This window comes from Octopus sinensis, linkage group LG19 (assembly GCF_006345805.1).
Source record: "Octopus sinensis linkage group LG19, ASM634580v1, whole genome shotgun sequence".
NCBI lineage: Eukaryota > Metazoa > Mollusca > Cephalopoda > Octopoda > Octopodidae > Octopus > Octopus sinensis.
In genome coordinates this window covers 12,535,865-12,558,137 of record NC_043015.1, presented here as the reverse complement: position 1 = coordinate 12,558,137, position 22,273 = coordinate 12,535,865, and the positions used below count along the sequence as shown (strand labels likewise).

Below are 22,273 nucleotides of genomic sequence, written 5' to 3'. Positions count from 1 at the left end.
AGCCATAATACATACTTATCTCTCATTTTATTTTAATAATCATTACTAGTTTTATCATGTATAATGTAATTACAACTATAGTTATGTTAATTATGTTACCTCACCACCGCCTAAAGCCTAACATGCTCTTTGACATGTCTAGCACCCCTTTTCGGTCCATGTTGAGAACCTCTGCTCTACGTGATACAAATGTTCTCACAGTTCAATATCTCGGTTAGAGCAGTTCCTGCATACACACAAACATTCAAGATAACATCTGAATGACTGTTAAACTTTAATTCACAAACACAATGCAACCACTAACACACTGAATCTTCCCACTATCTCTTCTACCTCTATTCAAAGCACCTGCCTCACCTCATTCCCTACTTTTTCTCATCTTCAAATCTTGCACTAAAATCTACCTCACTGCCTGCATTTTCTTAAGTAAATTGCAAAAGTTCAAGCTGATCTTCAATTACATTATTCTCTTTCTGGGAAAATTTATAAGGCTGTCAGCATTGACTCTTGTCCTTGGACTAAAATATAAAAACAGAAGGAACAATCCTGGAAACAGTCAGTGCACTTAGTTTAATTAAAAATGGTACTGACCAATACATTGAGAAAATACCAGGTATCTCCAAGCTTCATGAAATACAAGATTGTCTTATTGTTACTACCAGTATTCTTTGCAGAACATTGTCTACATGATAAGCTGATTAAATAAAGCCATATGCTGTACATATTTTGTTAAATATTTTACCGTTGTTGCAGCTGATTGTTTTTTTTTTTACATATGTAATTGACAGTTATAATATTTCTTGTTCTTTGTCTTTAGACAATGGCTACACATGATGAACACAAACAAAGAACACAATATACCAACAACAAAATTTAGAACAACCTAATTAGGAGCTTCTATGTGGTTGCTTGACCCATTAGAAATAATGGCTAAATCATACTCAAGTTACACAATATTATCTTACAAAAAGAAAGATACAAGAATAATGCAGTCCTAGATATTCTATGTCTTAATATAAAAATAGGATGGCCACAATTGGAGCATCTTTGAACATAAGCTTGCTCAATGAGACTAACGAAGGATTAAACAAGAAAAACATTTGTAAAAGAAATCCAAATAACTAACCTCTTTGGTGGAAACCATTTTGTTTTGGCCCCATAAAATGCCCAAAGAAAAGTTTCATTAGGGAAGTAACGATGAACATGTTTGAAAATGCCTGTCCAGTTATCCAGGTCAAGGAAAATTATATGTTTCATTTGTGTCAGTTTATTTATAAACTCGCTCTTCTCTCTGTAACAGTCAAGATCCTGAGTACTCCAAATAGTTGGTGGGTTAAATTGTTTTGAACTAAATGGAAATTGTGTTGATGGTCTATTATTGCAGGTAAAATTACTCGAACTCACAGAGGCTTTAGTTCTGCATCGTTTTGAAAGTACTCTCAAATTTGTTTTTAAATTGTCATGGTGGCAATTGGCCTTGGGGTTCTGTACTTCTAAATCAGCAGATGTAATGTGCAAATTTAGAACATGTAAACTTAAACTGCTTCGCAAAACAAATTCCCGAAAAGATTTGCAATTGGTTTTCAAAAGAATACCACTTTTATCGAAAGTACACTGATGTTTCATGCCAATAATTTTATTGGTACTTTTATGAAATATTTGCTCGCAACTAGAGCAGGTTACCTCTCCTATATAATTTGAGAATATGTCTTTCTGCAAAATAAAATAAAATTCATATTCTTACATTTTAAACAAAGCAAAACATGTAGATATGGAGCATGAATGAAAATATGAAAAGCCATAGGGTATGTTTTTAGGACTAAACCCAAGGTTAACCAAAAACAGACTTTTTAATAAAAAATTAAATCTGAAGATAAGAAAAATAAATGTTTATGAGCATGTGGGTATGTTCTACTACCAAAGTTCTTCTAGAGAGTATGTTATGTAATGTAATTAATTGCACAATACTAATGAAAATTAAGAGTTGCTAAGGTTAAAATTAAAAGAACATGGTCAGGTGGTTAAGAAGCACATTTTAAAATCAACAGTTTCCAAGTTTGATATCATCTGTCATAGCTTTCTGTTGACTCAAGCCTTGTAAATAAAACTGGATAGACAGAAAACAGAATAAGTCCATTAAAATGTCTTTACTTGTGATTTGAGGGCTCAGTCTTGACCTGTAGTGTCATACCTATTCTGCTTAATTATTTGTGTCAAGAGTTAAAGTGTTTTGGAAATACTCAGCTACTTAAACTGTAATTCAGTAGATAGTTCTTTACACTTAAGAGCCACTTTTTGAATGAAATTGAAAGACTCCACGATATACACATCACATGTCCATACCAGTGCAGTATTCTTTCTTATACATTACATCTGATTCTGTTTGTTCCCAGTTTTTCTTGAGAGATTTGTACTTTGTCATTCATGTGCACTTACAATTACACATCTAATGGAGCATGCTAACTTCATTTCTTTTCAGTTTTCTCAGCATTCAAGGCTCATTGCAGATCTAATAAAAGGGTCACACAATCTGCCCTTCACTCTAAGGATAAAAGGTGTTATCAGCAGCAATAGTAGCTCTCTGAACTTATTCCAACCTATTCTTACCTTGGCTGCCATACATTGAGAGCAACCACCTGACTTGCTACTTACACTTCATAGGTAGCAAAAGCTATTGAATGCTAGTGAGCCATCTAGATACTTAAGAGAATCTTTTTCTGGTGTGCCCATAGTATATAATACTCCAGTGCATTTATAACATATGAAGCTTACTTTTTCTTCTAACCTATCTGTGATCACTACACCTGTTGAGTAGTTATTGCTTACATTGGATACAACATATAGAATTTATACTTACTTTTCTGCATATTGAGCAAGGACATTTCCTAAAGATACCAGAGTCTTGCCTTTTCCACTTACTAAAACCTTAGTCTTTGCTAAGTTTACCTCAAGGTCTAGGTTTAGCATCTAGCTTGAAATTTCCTCTCTAATTCTACTATTGTTTCAACCATGAGAACTAGATCATCAGCAAATAAGAGTTCCCATGGGCAGCCAATCTTAAGCTCCCCCTGCAATGGTCTCCAGGACTATGATGAATAGGTGAAAGACTAAGTATTGAACCTTGATGAACTCTTTCTTCACTCTAATTTTGTCACTAAAATCATTGCTGACTCTCATTTAACTTACTGCAACTTTGTACATGGGACATAGAAGCACTCCGTCGGTTACGACGACGAGGGTTCCGGTTGATCCGAATCAACGGAACAGCCTGCTCGTGAAATTAACGTGTAAGTGGCTGAGCACTCCACAGACACGTGTACCCTTAACGTAGTTCTCGGGGATATTCAGCATGACACAGAGAGTGACAAGGCCGGCCCTTTGAAATACAGGTACAACAGAAACAGGAAGTAAGAGTGAGAGAAAGTTGTGGTGAAAGAGTACAGCAGGGATCACCACCATCCCCTGCCGGAGCCTCGTGGAGCTTTAGGTGTTTTCGCTCAATAAACACTCACAACGCCCGGTCTGGGAATCGAAACCGTGATCCTATGACCGCGAGTCCGGCGCCCTAACCACTGGGCCATTGCGCCTCCACACTTTGTACATAGCATGTACAGCACTAGCAAGCCATTCATCTATAACCAGTTTCCTAAGTGACCACCAAATTACTAAACATGGTACCCTGAAAACACCTTCCCCCATTCAACAAATTGGTGAAAGATACAAATTTCAGTGAAGAAACCAAAGAAAAGTGTTCATTGTTCAAAATCACATGCAATATTTGTTATGGATCAAGTTATATGTCATCCTGTTACTCTCATTCTCAGAAATGCAGTAGACCAGTGACTAATCATTAGAAACCTGTTACAAAGAAGGTTATTGCTTACAATCTGATATAAAGTACACAAATACAGACTATATCTGATGGTAATGATAGAGCAGAAAGTATAGAGTAAAATCATCATCATCATTTAACGTCCATGTTCTATGCTGGCATGGGTTGGATGGTTTGACAGGATCTGATGGGTCCAAGGACTGCGTCATGCTCTAATGTCTGCTTTGGCATGGGTTCTATGGCTGGAGGTCTTTCCTAAAATCAACTACTTTTCAGTGCATACTGGGTGCTTATTTTTTGTGCCACTTCCACTATCAAAATCACAATGCAGCTTGTAAGACTACAAAACTGGGAGGCGGAGGTAGAGGTTCAGTTTCATGCTAAAGGACAAGGGATTAAACTGGGAGAAAGGGGAAGGTCAGAGAAAGTTCTTGTAGCAGATCTGCATGGCTACTCACATTTAGTAGGAAAAGTAGAGAGAGAGAGAGAGAGAGAGAGAGAAGAAAGAGAAAAAGAGAGAGAAAATGATAAATCATTTCCATTCATTTCAATAAGACGGAATGATCAAAAGTGAGTTATTGACACTTGAAATTAAAAGAATTCATATAAATATCTAAAATTAAAGACAATACTACAAGAGAAAAAAAGAGTCAGTCTTTAAACAAATAAAGAATTATTGGTTGGTTTTGAGGACATTTCCTTAAAGTAAATGTTAGCAGAAAGATAACTAAATGTAGAGATAGGTACAAGCATGGTTGTGTTGTTAAGAAGATTGCTTCTCAACCATGTGGCATCAAATTCAGTCTGACAATGTGATACCATGGGCAAGTAAAGTGAAAGAACAGCAGTCTAGGTCATCCAGTCTATTATTCAGACAGAGTGTATCTATGACTACATTATACATAATTTGAAGGACAGTTGGCAGCAATTTTTAGCAGATCAAACAACTAGTCAAGAGCTTCTTTGTTCTGTAGAAAGTAGTTACAGGAGCTGATAACAGTGTCAATAATGCTGAGAGGCTTTAATGAAAATAGCTGTTAGACAACCAGAAATGATAATCTTTCAAAATAATATAATTTATTGGTTGGTAACATCTGCAATGGATAAAACCAAGATGTTTGATTACACTTGTGTTAAAATTTTTTCATGTTAGGCACAAGCATGGCTCCATAGTTAAGAAACTTGCTTGCCAACTACCTGGTTGCTGGTTCAGTAGTACTTTGAGGAAATGTCTTTTACTCTAGCCCAAGATCAACCAAAGCCTTGTGAGTGGATTTGGTAGACAGAAACTAAAAGAAGCTCATTATATATATATCACGTGACCGACCAGACCATCAGATGTTGTTACACATCGCTGGTCACAATGCGTTCGCATTGTTTTAGCCTTCGAATGACGCCACCCCGCTGGCTAAGCGAGCAGGCCAACAGAAGAAAGAGTGGTGAAAGAGTACAGCAGGGATCACCACCCCCTGCCGGAGCCTCGTGGAGCTTTTAGGTATTTTCGCTCAATAAACACTCACAACGCCCAGTCTGGGAATCGAAACCGCGATCCTGCGGAGATAATATGGAGATAATAGGCTCACTCAACTGCTTGGCGGAACGGAATCACTAGAGGTAGTAGATAGCTTCTGTTACTTAGAAGACCAAGTTAGCAGAGGTGGAAGAAGTTCTGAAAGTGCAGTTGCTAGGATAAGAACAGGCTGGGCAAAATTCAAAGAACTACCTTTGTTAATAACTAAGAGCCTCTCCCTTAGGGATAAAGGCAGATTCTATGATGCCTGTGTACGTACAGCTATGTTACGTGGCAATGAAACATGGCCTTTGACTACTGAGGATCTGCAAAGGCTTGAAAGAAATGAAGCTAGCATGCTCTGCTGAATGAGTAATGTCAGTGTGCATGCACGACAAAGCGTAGCTCTAATTGTGGAGGGCACCTATGGAAGGGGTAGACCTAGGAAGATGTGGGACGAAGTGGTGAGAAAGGATCTTCAGATGCTAGGCCTCACTGGTGAAATGACAAGGCACCAGGAGATGTGGTGATTTGTTCGGGCATGGCTGTGTGGTTAGGGAGCTTGCTTCCTAACTACATGGTTTCGGGTTCAGTCCCACTGCGTGGCACTTTGGGTAGGTGTCTTCCACTATAGCCCCGAGCCGACCAAAGCTTTGTGATTGAATTCGGTAGGCGGAAGTTACTGCCGTGTGTGTATGTGTGCATATAGCTGCTCAGTGCCTCTCCGAAAGAGAGAGAGGGATGAGAGGTGTGAAGCTAAGACTTTCAGATGCAGTGTCACTTAAAAAGCACCTGTGCCAGTGGCACATAAAATGTACCCAGCATACTGTTAAGTGGTTGGCATTAAGAGGAGCATCCAACTAGAAAATGTCACAATGAACTGTTGGAGCTCCCTGCAGGACAACTTCATGTCAAACTGTCCAACCTATGCCAGCATGGAAAGAGGATGTTAAACGATGATGATATATATATGTATATGTGTGTGTGTGTGTGTGAGTTTGGCATCTCCTTGTCTTGTCATTGTGTGACTGCTGTAAACAAGTGACACCATCATACAAAAGGTGTCCATTTCCAAGCTTCTATGAGAACATGTTCTGTCATGGGGAAAAATTCTTTTATTTGGAAGCAGGTGAAGGCTGGTAACAGGAAAAAAAAAAATCTGCTTCTACAAATTTTATCTGACCTATGCAAGCATGGAAAAGCGGGCAATAAAAATGATTACATTTATCAAAAATGGTTATTGTTTACAAGTAATGCCAAGTAATAAATAAATGAATAAAAGAAAACAAAACTGATTTGTAATGATGAGAAACCTATGGTGTGGTAAATCTGAACAAGAGGAAAATTTTAAAAATTCACAATAAATACAAATAAAATCTTTTTTAAAACTATGAAGGGAAACAGAAGAAAGTGATTTTCAGCTTACAAGTGATTTTTTAGAAACACATTTAACAATGTGATTGTTTTTGATATGGTTGGTTACAGTTGTTGGTTCACAGAGGACACCTGAACAGTTGGTACATGTAATGTAGTTAGGGATCCTCTCACATTTCCTTTTAAAGTCAGTTTCCAAAACTTTTGGTAAAGGAACTGGTACATATTCTGAGTTATCTAAATAAAAAAAAAGTAAATAAAAATTTAGAGAAGATACAGAATACAACCCAAACTCTATTTTTAGCTGAAGCAACAATATCTAAGTTGGTCAACTACATAATCTTAACCTTTTAGCATTCAGATTAATTCATCAATTGTAATGCTTATTTATCCACATTATTTCAAATTAATTATGCATTATCTCATAGCTTCATGATTTTGATGTGATTGTCTATGTTTAGAATGATACTGTAGGGTAGGTGTGAGAGGCAGGATCTGGCATGTTTGAACATAAAATAGATCAAATATTTGGGCTGGATATGGCCTGTTTGAATGCTAAAGTGTTAAACTAAGTCATGCCATTGTTAATATCATAACATAGAATTGAGAAACCAACTAGAAAACAAGCTTTATTTTTCATGTATACTACTTTTAGTCATATCTTGTTACTTCTAACCATCAAAGTGCATCCTAGCACATGATCATGATAAAAGTGATATCAATGATGACTTGATGTTTCCTGGGTATTCACTTCTTCCTACACTCAGTTTTCTAGCTAACCATAGTAATTCATCCAGTCCACAATGGGTTCCTAACTTCTTCTTTGCAATTAATACTTGTCAACAAATGAGTAGCCTATTGTCAAAGTGGGGAAATGTTAGGAGTCACTGAGACACTTGCAATGTATGTATATAACCACTGCAATAAAGAAATTTAGGCTATATTTAAAGACAACTATAATTATGTAAATGTATCAGGTCAACAGCTTCATACTGTGCCTATCTACCAAGCCTATGATAACATTGTTATGCTAATGTTGTTGCATGCAGTAATGACATTTAAGGTGACAACCAGTTTGATGTTAAACAGTTTGCTCTTGGGTCAGTAATACAACCAATTTCTAATACAGAACTATTTTCATGTCACAAGCGAAGACACTTACCAAGGAAAACATAGTAAGTAACACATAACTTGAGTGAAACTAAGTTAAAAATTGAGGCAATATGCTATTATAGACCCAGGCCAACCAAAGACTTGCAAAAACTTTTTCACAATGGTTCCCAACCCTTTTATTTAAATGAATTTTCCTATGGATCCCTTTTAATATACTTATCCTTATGTATATATAGATATATGAAATTTTGAATTTAGTTCATGAACCCCCAGTACTACCTTTGCACCCCCACCCCCCAAGTTGGGAACCACTGCAATAGAGTATTATCACATCCTTCGAGGTGCTGTTCTGCATATGAAAAGAAATGCTTTAACTGTGGTCAATTGAACAATTTCAATAAATCAAACAGACCAAAATCACTGTGTTCTGTCAAGTCCATCTATAAAGTTAATACTAAGAGTAAGAGTCCTAAACAGCTTGACACTAAGGAATAAGCATAGTTGTGGCGGCTGTGTGGTAAAAAATTTGCTTCCTGACCAGATGGTTTTGAATTCAGACCCACTGTGTAGCACCTTGAGCAACTATATGCTATTATAGACCCAAGCCAACCAAAGACTTGCAAGTGGATTTGGTAAATGGAAATTAAAAGAAGCCTGTTATGTGTGTGTGTGTATACATATATATTATATATATATATAATATATATATATATATATATATATATATAGTTCTTAAATTTATCTTACTATTTTTATTCGTTGTTACTACGTTTATTCATACATTGATAACTTGATTCGTCTTACCCATCTCATTCGCTACGAAAATTTAACCTTTTAGGCTACTTTCAAGCCTTCGCCATAACTTGATTTATCTTTCCTATCTCTCTCTCTACGAAATTTAACCTTAGGCTACCTCAAGCCGTAATCCTATCTTTTCCCATCTTTCCGCCATTGGCGGTGCGCCCGCCCCCCCACCCCCACCACCAATACCGATGAACACTGTCCTCACCCCCACCACCAATACCGGTGAACACTGTTCTCACCGCCACCACCAATACCGGTGAACACTGTTCTCACCGCCACCACCAATACCAGTATACCCTGTTCTCACCATCTACACCGGATACGCCCTACTCCCTCCTCCTCCCCCCACTACCCCTTCTCCTCATATGCTTTCACTGTGAAAAGACAAGCTGCTAGCGCCATAGCTCAACTGCCCACCGATCTTTGCTTCCTCCTGACACTGCCTCAATCCGACCATCCCCCTTTTAGTACCCTTCCACCTCGTAATATCCTACGTTCTTATTTCTTACGAACCTACACCAATCCTTCCTGCCATCGTTCCTCCTTACCCCAACCTTCCCCACTGGTTGCTCCCCTATACTACCCGCCTCAACTGGACCCCCCCTCCCCAACTCAACTCTAGAATATCTGTATTTCTTTCCTCTACCTAATTACGTTACTCAGTGACGATAACGAATGTCCACTGCTAACACCACCCTGGATCCCCAAAGTACCCCGATCCCCAAAGTACCCCGGACCTCGTTGCCCCCGTGCCGCTGACACGTTAAAATGCTCGAACCGATCGTGACGATGCCGGACCCTCCGGCCCCTGTGCAGGTGGCACGTAAAAAGCACCCAATCCACTCACGGAGTGGTTGGCGTTAGGAAGGGCATCCAGCCGTAGAAACTCTGCCAGATTCAGACTGGAGCCTGGAGCGGCCCCTGGCTTCCCAGACCCGGTCGAACCGTCCAACCCGTGCTAGCGCGGAAAGCAGACGTTAAACGATGATGATGATGATGATGATGATGACAGGCTTTTCAGTTTCCATCTACCAAATTCACTCACAAGACTTAGGTCAGCTCAGTGCTAATGCAGAAGTGGAACTGAATCCAAAACCATATGGTTGGGAAGCAAACTTCTAAGCCACAGCTCTCATACTCTCTGTTTTATTTTCTGAAGAATCCTTGTCTTGATATCAAGTGATACTTAAAAATGGGTGTCCCTCTTATTCATTTACAATATACTGCAAAATCCTGTCTGGCCATAAGGGGAGATATTATCTTGCGTGGAAACAGGTGCGAGTCGGTAACAGAGAGGGCATCTGGTCATAGAAAAGCTGTCTCAATAAACACCATCCATGCAAGCATTGAAAAGTAGACATTAAAAATGATGATATCCAGTCAATATATACATGGTATCTTTATACTATGTATGTGATATTGTTATGCTTATGTTGATGCATGTATTTTGCATGCTTGCACATGGTTGGGACTGTCAAATGTAATTACCAATTCAATGTTGAACACTGTTTCCTGATGTTCAATTTAGATAATATTAGTAAATTACAATACTCAGTTATAACAGTTTTGAACTTAGTATTGTGGACTTCTGTACTTATTGTAAGCACAACAATCAATGGTATAATCCAATTTTTGGACACCAAATATCATCCAGGATTGGTAAGCAATTCATTGCAGCATTAAATAAATGCTTTCCTAAAAACACATAAATACTACCGTTTATTCAACAAACACAGTGAAAATATCATATGCAACATCATTCCAACTCAATCTGGAATTAAAGCCCACAACTTCTACCGACAAACAATTTAATGGAAACTGATGGATATATATAATAAAGGCACGTTAAAAGCTCCAACCGATTGTGGCCGATGCCGGACCCCCCTGGCACCTGTGCAGGTGGCATGTAAAAAGCACCCACTACACTCGCGGAGTGGTTGGCGTTAGGAAGGGCATCCAGCTGTAGAAACTCTGCCAGATTAGACTGGAGCCTGGTGCAGCCCCTGGCTTCCCAGACCCCGGTCGAACCGTCCAACCCGTGCTAGCACGCAAAACGGATGTTAAACGATGATGATGATGATGATTAGAGATGGACACACAAGAAGATTAAAGTAGGAAGATTTAATGTAATAGATCATAAGCATCATCATCATTTAATGTCCGCTTTCCATGCTGGTATGGGTTGGACGGTTCAACTGAAGACTAGTAAGCCAGGAGGCTGCACCAGGCTTCAATCTAATCTGTAATAAATGTTAAACAAAAATTTTTAAAACCCACTTTTTTTTTAATGACTTACTTGGAAAATTGAAGGCAGATAAGTAATGTTTAGTTGTGTTCATGTGCATCAAGCAATTAATTTTGGATGAAAATATCAGTAAGCATGTTTGGCATATGTAACTGGATATGGGAACTGGTTTAATAAAGGCATTATGGTTACTAGACCTTTGGTGCTCTGAACATGTTTGCTCAAGCTGAAATCCAAGAAACAGAAAATAAAATTTTAAAATCCAACAGATTTAATAAATGAAATGTTTTTATAGAAGAGTCTAAACTAGTATGTATGATACCTACTAGGTAAAAAAAGTGCTGTGTATAGGAGATTAAAAAAGATAAAAGAAATACTGATGGTGAATCTAAGTATAATAACCACACAGATGACATGACACTGAATTAACTCTTAAATAGCAGACATCATCAACTGATGTTTCAAAAATTTTACAGCCATCATCAAAAGAAAGTGAATAGTCTAAGGCACTTTTCCATAATGAGATTGTAAATTTTATTGTGCAAGAGACAAGCAATTATTATAATTTTTGCACTTATTTAAAATTGAAAATAAATATAAAAATTACCCTTAAGATATTTTTTTTTTGTTTTTTACTCATTTAACACATTCATGCAACCCATGGCTGCTGTTAAGAGGAGTGACAATATACTGTACTGCAATCTCATTCAATCTGTGCCACATAGAAAAATGTATGTTGGATGATGAGGAAATACACATGTAGATAAATACAATAGTATATCAATCTATCAATATATACATCCTCAGACATAATTTAATACACATAGCTAAACAGTAGTTGTTATGAAGCTATTAGCTTCAATGATAGGAGAAAGGTTGAAGAATTTCTTAGTTTTGATCCCATGCAACAAAAATTTGTACCAAAACAATTGTGAAGTAAAATATCATGGAAAAAAATATAAGTAAGGCAAAAAATTGGATTTAAGTATAATTAACTATTTTATTTAAAAAAAAAACTATATTTTAATTAAACTTAAATGATAGAGCTCAATTCGAGGAATTTCATGGTATCAATCTCCTGCAATGAAGTTTTAAAAGAAAAAAGTTATGAGTGTTTGTATCTCAAATTTGAAGGTGATAATATAGTTTTATATTTTTTTTATGAATATAGCTCTATATATACCACCACTAATTGACAAATATGACACATTGTTAATTGGCATGCTCAAATCAATAAAGTTAATAGTTACACAAAGATTTTATAATCTGTACCTATCTGACAAGCTGTCAATAATATTTTTATTGATCTTATTTCTAACATTTATTACTTCAGTCTAATTTAGTCAACTATCCATCAGTGTTTAGACAAATCATATGGATCTTTTCCTTTTGAACAGCAGATGTCAACATAATTTCTAGTTAACTAAACACTTTTAAACTTCGTATACTGGTAGAATGTGTTTATAAAACATCATTTTCTCTTGGTTTTATTGAGAAAATTCTATAGTTTGTAAGATATTTCATCTGAAAATCCGAGCATTTCAGCAAATTTTAACCAATCGATTACCTCCATTCAACTAAAATCATTTGCTGCGTCTAAAACTGAGACAACATCCTGTAACTAACCCTAAACCTACCCCCTAACCCTAACGCTAATATTTTTTCTTAATTGTTAAATTAATTTAATTCCATTGCTTTAGTTTTTTTACACGCGTAACAATTAAATTAATTTAACAATTAAGAAAAAAGAAATTTAGGGTTAGGGGGGAGGTTTAGGGTTAGTTACAGGATGTTGTCTCAGTTTTAGACGCAGCAAATGATTTTAGCTCAAAAGAGAGCATAGGATTGGTTAAAATTCGAAAAATTAAACTACGTTAAACAAACAAATTACAATTTTCTCAAGAATGCCAAGAGAAAAAAATGTTTTATTTTGACACATTCTACCAGTATACGAAGTTTTAAAGTGTTTAGTTAACTAGAAATTGTCTGCCGTTCAAAAGGATAAGATCCAATCATATTTCCATTCAGAGAATATAGAAATTTACTGGGGTTGAAATTACAAGAGTTCAAATGTAATAAGTATTTGCAACTTCTGTATATCATTCTCTAGATATGCAGTTGATATATTTATGCTAACCCTTTGGGTGAGGAAGCATACAACTTCCTCACATTTGATAAGGCGAAAAGCCACATAACAATGATATTGAACACTTTACTAATGCTATAATTGTTTTTGTTGTTGTTTTTTTTTGTGTGAGAGAGAGATTTTTCAAGCTCAAAAGACCAATCTCTTTCTACTAAATGGTATCTTCTTTGTCTACTACACCTAAACCTTACCTACAAATGCTAAAGGCTCTTACAACTATAATGAAACAAGTTACACCTAGATACAATAGTGTAAAGAGAAATGCCATCAACATCAAGAAGTTCTGTAGTGGTTAAGACTTATGAGAGAAAAGATAATTGTTTAAAAAATATACAGACCTACCCACTTTTTTCTCACTTAAAACAATGTCTATCTCAAACTAATATCTGATCCATAGGCTGTCACTGCCATCATTATCATCAACATCATCCCCCCCGCCCCACATCAACTTTTCCAAGCTTGCATGAGTTCCAGAACAACATCTCACCAATTATTACAATATTTTGACATTTTTGTCTTTGTGAGGTTTACTGTGAGGCCTCTAGAATTCAAGTTTTGCTTTCCCTTTTGAAATTTTTTTCTCTAAATCTTCAACAGATTCAGCTATGGAAACTAAATCATTGGCATGCAAAATTTTGCACACTCAGCTAGTTAGTTATGACTGGAAGAACTAAAACAAACAGGAGGGGATGAGAACCAAGCAAGGATGGACATCTATTGCTTGCCAAATACCTTGCTAAGCTGTCTCTTGCCTTGCTGAAAACAAGCATTACTGAGATCACTCATCCCAAATATCACCATACAAGTGGTGCTGATCATTTCCAACCTTCTGTGAAAAATTGTCTGGCCATGGAGAAAACCTATTATTTAAAAATGGGTTAGAGTCAGTGACAGGCGAGGCATCTAACTGTAGAAAATCTGCCTCAACAAATTCTCTCTGACCCATGTAAGCATAGCAAAGCAGCTGTTAAAATGATGATGATAATAATAATAATGAAATTATTGTATACAGTGCTCAGGTGCACCACAACTTGTCAGAAAGTGCATATAAAGTATATGCAGTAATGTAGAAATGTCTGGAAAGTGAACAATGTATGAGTCAGATACATGCTTGTGTGTGTATGGAGGGGAGAAAATCAGGTGTAGTGTTGGCGAATCTCAGAAAGCATGGAAGTTTTGAAGGATGCAGTGCTCCGACAACTAACAACTGATGCCTGCAGTTTGTTCCATGCTTCAGCAACTCTCAGCGTGAAAATATGTTTCCTAAAGTCATGGGAGCTATGCTGTTTTCTGACTTTGTAATGATGATAATGAATATATAACAAGAGTTAACCTGTCTCTGCCTGGGTCCTACCATCTTAATAAAAAAATTAATAAAAACAATAGCATTCAGAACCTCTGAACAAGATATGATTTTTAAAGAAGCATCAACGACATACACTTTGCTCCTAGAAATGCGATAGTGAATACTGAGCAGCACAAGGTTATTTCCATCTTCAATCTTTAACTATACCAAAAATTAAGCCGCTTTAACTCTAATTCTTTATAGATCAGTAGGATAACCTCTGCATTTGCTGGCTCTCACACCACTAGACTTTTCACATAATCAGCTATACCTGGACCAGAAGATTCATCAGTTTGAAAACTGATGTTCATACAAAAAAAAAGTTAATTTCTATCTGTAGATATTATTAGATTTTGAAACTAAAAGGTATTTTGATAAACCCTGACTTTACTATCATTCAATAAGCATATACATATTTTTGGGACACCTTGTACATGAGTGTGTGTGTGTGTAGAGAGAGAGAGAAAAATAGATAAATGGTTCCATCAGTATGTAGAGAGAGAGAGAGAGAGAGAGGTATTTACCTACATATTTATGCACACACACACACACTTGTGCATGCATACACTCACACTAACAATATAGTAAAAAGAAAAAAAAACTTTGAATAACTTAGTGATAGTGCTCTGGAACACGGAAGAAGGGCTGTAAAACAATACCTCATTATGTATTCATCCAGCCTATGCTAGCATAGAAAAACAAACAAAGCAAACAACTGAATAAAATATAGTATTAAGAAAAAAAACTCAGATACAGAAACGACTACAATGGATTGTGATTTAAATGGCAAAAATGAATATTTGCAAAAATATTAATAAAAATTATTAGATATACTTTATTCTATATATAAGGAAACAACCAACCTTAAATTCTTTCCCACATTTTGGACAAATGTAATTTATGATTTCACAGGACAAAAAAGAATCCATAATGCTCTTTGAAGGATTACATGAGTTGTGGATCATCATATACATGTGATTCTGTAGATTTTCTTTGGAAGAGAATTTGATTTCACAGTTTATCACTGGACAGCAAAACTGAGTTTGTGTTCCATTGCCTTTACAATTGTGTTGGAGATTTTTACGGGAATTATAAGTAAACGAATTATTTAGGCCATTCAAATTGGAAGTGTTGTTTATTGGATTTAATGAAGTCTGCAAATTAGTAGACTGTGGAATGATATTCGAAGAAGATTCTTTATCATAATATACATTGGATTTTACTTTTTTTTTTGTAGATTTATCAGAAGGTATCTTATTTGACATAGAAGCAAACATCTTGAGAATTTTATGAGAAGGTTTCAACATCGAAATAGATTTTTTAGATGGATTTTTGGCTAATTTCCTGGGAGAGTATTTCCTCGTTGACTTAGCTATGTTTCTAGGAGATTGCCTGACTGGAACCTTTACAGGTGTACAATGAGGGTGACTAACTGAGATCTTAGTTGGCATCCTGACAGCCTGCTTGGCCTGTATCATAGAGGATAACCGGGGAGAGAACCTAGTTGGTGTTTTTGTTGGCATCCCAAGAGTTTTGTTTATTCTGGGAGAAAGTTTGACAGGTGTTTTGGGAAGAACCTTCTTAGATGGCTTGGTCTGATTATGATGACACTCATTAGTTTTATTCTGTGGAGATTTTGCTGCTTGATTTCCAGAAGGTGGTTTGGAAGGATTTGCCAGAGATGACTTAGAATGCAAAGAACGTAAACCAACACCTGAAAATGAAACAATTTTATTTATGAGAAAAATTTTTTAAATATTAATCTGAACAGAATTCCTGGTTCCCAATTAAAAATATTAAATAACATCTATCTAATAATACAAATGTACCTAATTAAATTTATCCAGAGTCAAACTGAACATTAATTGCCTTGGAAAGGCCTGAAAAGGTTAAAAATATCACATGTCTATACCATCATAGTTCTCTCCTGTACACTACATATGATACCACAAATGCAACTAATGATTCAAGGATTTGTGAGTTATGGGATAATTATCAGCATTTTTTAATAGCTTTTTTTTTTATATTTATAGAGATGTAAAGAAAATATAAATCTTAAATAAGGAATGTACTGCTCTGTAAAACTAATAAAGAGTACATCTAAAATTAAAAAATCTAACATATATATGTATGTTTATATATCACATTTGTTGAGGAAGAAAATTCGTTTAGATGAAATACAGTTTGGGTTTACATCAGGCTGAAGTACCACCAATGCACTATTTCTTGAGCAAAAAAAAATTTAACAGGATTTTACTCTCAGTATTCTGGCTGTCATTGACAAAACTAATAGATAAGTGGTTTCAAAGCTGTGCAGGTCATGTACAGAAGTGGCATACCAAGTCGAGAATTGGCAGAGAGTTGAGTGTACAAGTAGGTGTCCAGGCAATAACAGAGAAATGTTTAAGACCAGCAGTCTGTGAGAACTCTTGAATGCTGATGATCTAGTTCTTGTTGCTGAATGTTTAGAAAAGAAATTCCAGACATGGAAACAAAACTTAGAATTGAGAAGTCTGAAAATAAACTTAGTAAATAATAAAGTTTTAGTTAGTAAGAAAGATAGATCCCAACAACTGTCAAGAAGTGGTTATGCTTAACATGTAGAAAATGAGCAGGAAGAAATTTCCATATGGTATACTCAATGTAAACTATGAATGCACAAGAGGTGTGGTAAGATTACAAGTAAGCTGATGGTAGACTTTGTAATTGTGGGATGTTCAGGAGCAGCTGGGAATAAAAATGCATATGAAATAGATCCCTTTCAATACTCAAGAAGCTTTTTCTAGGAAAATTGATAGTTTTTGTAATCTAGGTGACCCAATAGCAATGGAGGTGAATGTTCTGAAAACACAGATGACTAAGAATGAAACGAAAAAAGTTGAGGGAGCTATTATCTCTACTTGCAACAAACATTTCTCTCCCAGAGCAGATTGTATGATATTTGTATTTGTAGTGTGGTGCTGCATGAGAAAGAAATAAGGTAAGCATACTACACTGAATGCACAGGCAATAGCACAAATTAACTGAGAGAAACTGGATATAAGAGAGCTAGGAAGACATGAGTTGAAGTCGTTCATTGTTTAACGTCCGTTTTCCATGCTAGCATGGGTTGAATGGTTCAACTGGGGTCTGGGAAGCCAGAAGGCTGCGCCAGGCCCAGTCTGATCTGGCAGTGTTTCTACAGCTGGATGCCCTTCCTAACGCCAATCACTCCGTGAGTGTAGTGGGTGCTTTTTGAAGATTGATTTCAAGAGGCTCACAAAAGATATGACAAAGAGTAAAAACATGACAAAATATTACAGGGAAAATATCTACCCAACCCATGCATATATAGCAAAATGGATGGTGGTGGTGATGGAAATTGAGAAGTATAGTGACTACATTTGGATCTCATCCACCTATCATGTCCAGGTTAAGTCTCCTTTACTAATCTCCATCTCCCTTTATTATATTCTATCAATTACTTTTTCTATCACTATCTCTTTCACATCATGCCATCTCAGTAATGAGAGATGCCTCTCCAATCAGCCCTCTTTATTGCTAGCCACTAATCACCTTTTGCCTCTCTTCCTTTAATATCTCCCCTATTATTTGACATTCAACACTCTCTTACCATCACCCATCTTTATGCTATCCATCATTCTCTCTCCCTCTCTTTCACACAATTCACTCTGCCATCACTCTCTCATTTCCATTACCCACTCTTTTCTATCACTCTGCTTCTCATCACATTTCTCATGCTGTCTTCTACTCAGTCTCCTTACCAACAACCAAAATGTAACTGCTGGTCACTGTCTTTCTCCCATTACTCCTCCCTCATGTAACATCTCTCATCCTATCACTTTCTTTCATCATTTTCTCTTTTTTATCACACACTCACTCTTTCTCTTCCACCATTCTCTCTTCTCTTCACCTTCTCGTCAAGTTGCCTTGAACAGAGATGAGGCAGAGAGAACTCTAGTCTTATCAGGGACAAGACAACTTTTCTATTGCTGGAGTCTCAATAAAATGCACCCAGTATACTTTGGGTTAGGATGAGCAATCAGCCATAGAAACTATGCCAATAAATAAAATATACGAATGAGATATGATCACCAATTTGTTTAGGAAGGCAGTAAACTTCAAATAAGAACTAATTCAGACTATAACAACCTGTCTAACACATACCAACAGGAAAAATAAAGTATATGATGATAATGATGACAATGAGAAAATCATCTCCTACTGACACCTTCCAACATCTTGCACACTGATTTACTATACTAATTCTTTGCTTTTTCTACCATTACTCATATGTCCTGCTCTACAGGATTTTGGCATGAAATTATTAGTTTCATGGGGCTGAAAGTTACAGTTGATTGAATCAGTCAGTTACCAGCATTCTAAGCTGAATTTCTCAGTCTAGGGGTATCATCTGTCTAAGTGAATTGAAATGGATCCTTAACCCTTTAGTATTTAAACCGGCCATATCCGGCCAAAATAGCTATTCTCTTTTTTTTGTTCAAACTGACCAGATCCAGGCTCTCACACCTACCCTACAATGTTATTCTACATTAAGTAATTACACCATCAAGATCTTGAAGATATGAGATAATGCATGATTAATTCAAATCAATGGGAATCAGTAAACATTATGTTTGATTGAATAATCTGAACACTAAAGGGTTAAAGGGAAATAAAATCACATCACATGCTAATTCTCACAGGTACAACTGAAAAATGTTTTTTTATTTTATTAAATCTGCAGTTCTGAATTCAAACTCTATGAAACATTTAACTTAAAAAAAAAATGGGTTCCTCTCAGCTGACTTACCTCAAGATAATTAATTCAGAGGCAATGAAATATACTAATGTGCAATTGGACTCTCTATATTTGCATCATGGAACATGTGACACAGAAATGCTTAATAACAATGAGGCTGACAACAATAAAAGCAACTAACTCATTTTCTGTGAAAAGATGTAAAATTATTGTTGTTGTCATGTTTTAATCCACTTTTTTCATGCAGACATGGGTTGGACAAGACTTATTAAATCAGTATTCTATAGCTGGATACCCTTTGTGTTACCAACTCTGCTTTTCCAAATGAAGGATTTCTAGTCTATTAGTCTTCACACATCACTGAAGAAAGACATGGAAAAAGCACACACACACACACAACGGGCTTCTATACAATTTCTTTCACAAGACTGAGGCTATAGCAGAAGGCACTTGTCCAAAGGGATGCATAGAAGGATGAGACCCAATATCATGTTGTTGCAAAGCAGGTGTGGCTGTGTGGTAAGTAGCTTGTTTACCAACCACATGGTACCGGGTTCAGTCCCACTGCATGGCACCTTGGGCAAGTGTCTTCTACTATAGCCTTGGGCCGACCAAAGCCTTGTGAGTGGATTTGGTAGACGGAAACTGAAAGAAGCCTGTCGTATATATGTATATATATATATGTGTGCGTGTATATTTGTGTTTATCCTTGACAACTGATGCTGGTGTGTTTATGTCCCCGTCACCTAGCATACTGGGCTTACAAAGAATAAGTCCCGGGGTCGAGTTGCTCGATTAAAGGCGGTGTTCCAGCATGGCCGCAGTCAAATGACTGAAAGAAGTTAAAGCGTAAGAGTATACAGCCAAAACAGAGAAGAAAGATAATGAATTTATTAGCAATTGCATTAAAGAGGCTCAAATACAGCTAAAACTTAAATTAGAATTGCAAGTTATGATAATCCAAAGACAAGAAATATAAATAGCTGCATAGTATGAAAAAATAAAGGTACATACTGTATTTTGGTTGTGTCAGAAGTGAATTGTTTTTCAAAGTTTCATTTCTGGTTAATGGGCGTTTCCTTTTGCTTCTTATAGTTGAAACCTTTAATAAAATTATTAAAAAAATGTAGTTTATAATTGTAAAACTACTGACCATAATAAAATAATATATTTTGCTGTGGATCAATATTTTAGGGTACTTGATGGTCAATGAACTGATATAAGCAAAATATAAACAATAATTTCAAAAGAAATACACTGTTTTTGTTCCTGTTTTAATTTTGAAAATAATGAAAAACTTAGCAAAATAACTGGAACATGAATTAACATGAAATTTTGAAGGAAGATTTTAATCTAGATCATTTAAATTAAAGATTTGTATCATAGAACCATGGGCAGATTTTGGGCAAGTTGGTATCAAAAGGAGAACAGATCTATTAAAGAATTTGAAGCTTATTTTCTAGAAAATCTCAATAAGTTAATGATCCAACCAATCTAGATAAAATATATAACTGATTATGTTAATTCTAAAAGAGAATAATCAAAAGAGAAATGGACATTATTAAGCTTAGGCAATTGATTGGCAGATTCATGAGTTTCAGATAAATGGCTTTTTGCATTGAGAGTTCAAATCCTACCTAGATCAACTTTGCTTTCCAATTTTCCAGGATTGATAAAATAAAGGATGAGTCAAGTATTAGGTTCTTCTCTCTCTCTCTCAGAATTGGCTATACTGCCTTGTGAGAAGGTCATGGATGACCACTCACATTGTCTTGCTCCTCCTAAAAATAGTGGAGAGCTGAACTTAAAGATTAGTAACCTCTTCTCATGTAGAATGCTATAACAAAAGCAATCCAAGGAAACCAGAGGAGATGGTAATATTGCACAGTTTAAAAAAAGAATAATTAAAATTACTAAACACTTTTTCTAATAAATGAAAATAGATAATTATTTTTTCCCCTGTAGAAATTAATTCAAGAAATTATTGGTAAAAATTGCTTAAACAATGAAATTGGCCACCAAGAATGTGAAGAACTTGTCAAGAATGAATCCTTCATGCCCTCCAGTTCCGGCAGCTTCAGGAAAATGATCCCACAATTGGTATGATGGGCCTATTCATCCAAAATCAACATGTCCAGCCAGGAATTCTACCTGTAATAACTGCCCCTGAAAAGGATACTGGGAAACTTTGCATGACAAAGAAACCAACCTCTTTCAAACAGAAGGTCACCATAATCAAAACAGAAGGTAACACAGATCCCAGAAACAATTCAACAATTCAATTGTGCTTCAATTTTTCAGCTATCCACCTCCCGGGAATGACCAAAGCTCATTAAAGTTAAGGCAAACGATCACACGACACATGCTCTACTGGATAGTGGATCAGAAAGAACTTTTATTTGTCTGGATTTGGCCAAAGAATCTGTTTAACCCTTTCAATACCAGCCCGGCTGAAACCAGCTCTGGTTCTGAATACAAATGTCTTGTTTTCATAAGTTTTGAATTAAAATCTTCCACCAAACTTTAGTCACAATTTATCTTCCTAATATTAGCTGAATGATAACTAAGTTATTTTACTAATTTCTTTGTTATATTTAAAGTAATTGAAAGCAACACAGAGTATCTCAAAATAAATATAGTAATGAAAAGGTTAAGGTTGCACAAAGCACTGATGCCAAACCTAGATGGTAATAGAGAGCCGATTTCTGTATGCATTCCTCTGAAGGAATTAAGTTGCTAATGTTTAAGTCTGTTCCCAACCAAATTAACACTGATCACTATGAAATCGGGGGGAAAAAAACAACATTTGACTAAAAATTCTTTGAGGTGGTGCTCCAACATGGTCACAGGCTAATGACTGCAACAAGTAAAAGATAAAAGGTATAATTCTATGGTAACATTATCTTAGAAAAAGAAATAAAATAGGCTGCCATTTGATATGGACAAATCATTTTAAAGAAAATGAGAAAAAAAAATGACATTGGAAAAGTTTCAAATCCTTAACAAACAAAATAACTTCCTTTACGAACGCCAACTGTGTAAAATCAATTTAGACACCTGTTTCAGTCTAAAATAAGGTAACTAGAGCCCAGCCTATCCATTTTAATTTGAACAATGTAAAAAGGTTATCAAATCAACAACA

The 22,273-nt window shown here is 36.0% G+C and overlaps 1 protein-coding gene across 1 annotated transcript in view; it reads right to left on the bottom strand.

Moving 5' to 3' along the window:
• LOC115222121 (E3 SUMO-protein ligase ZNF451) overlaps positions 1-22,273 on the bottom strand; it is a 55,741-nt gene that overhangs the window by 10,213 nt on the left and 23,255 nt on the right. Inside the window, exons 3-7 of the mRNA XM_029792251.2 lie at positions 20,146-20,233; positions 15,233-16,083; positions 10,930-11,104; positions 6,769-6,953; positions 1,127-1,713 (exon numbers count right to left, since the gene is read on the bottom strand). Coding sequence (XP_029648111.1) covers positions 1,127-1,713; positions 6,769-6,953; positions 10,930-11,104; positions 15,233-16,083; positions 20,146-20,233 — 1,886 coding nt within the window. The remainder of the gene's footprint in view (positions 1-1,126; positions 1,714-6,768; positions 6,954-10,929; positions 11,105-15,232; positions 16,084-20,145; positions 20,234-22,273) is intronic.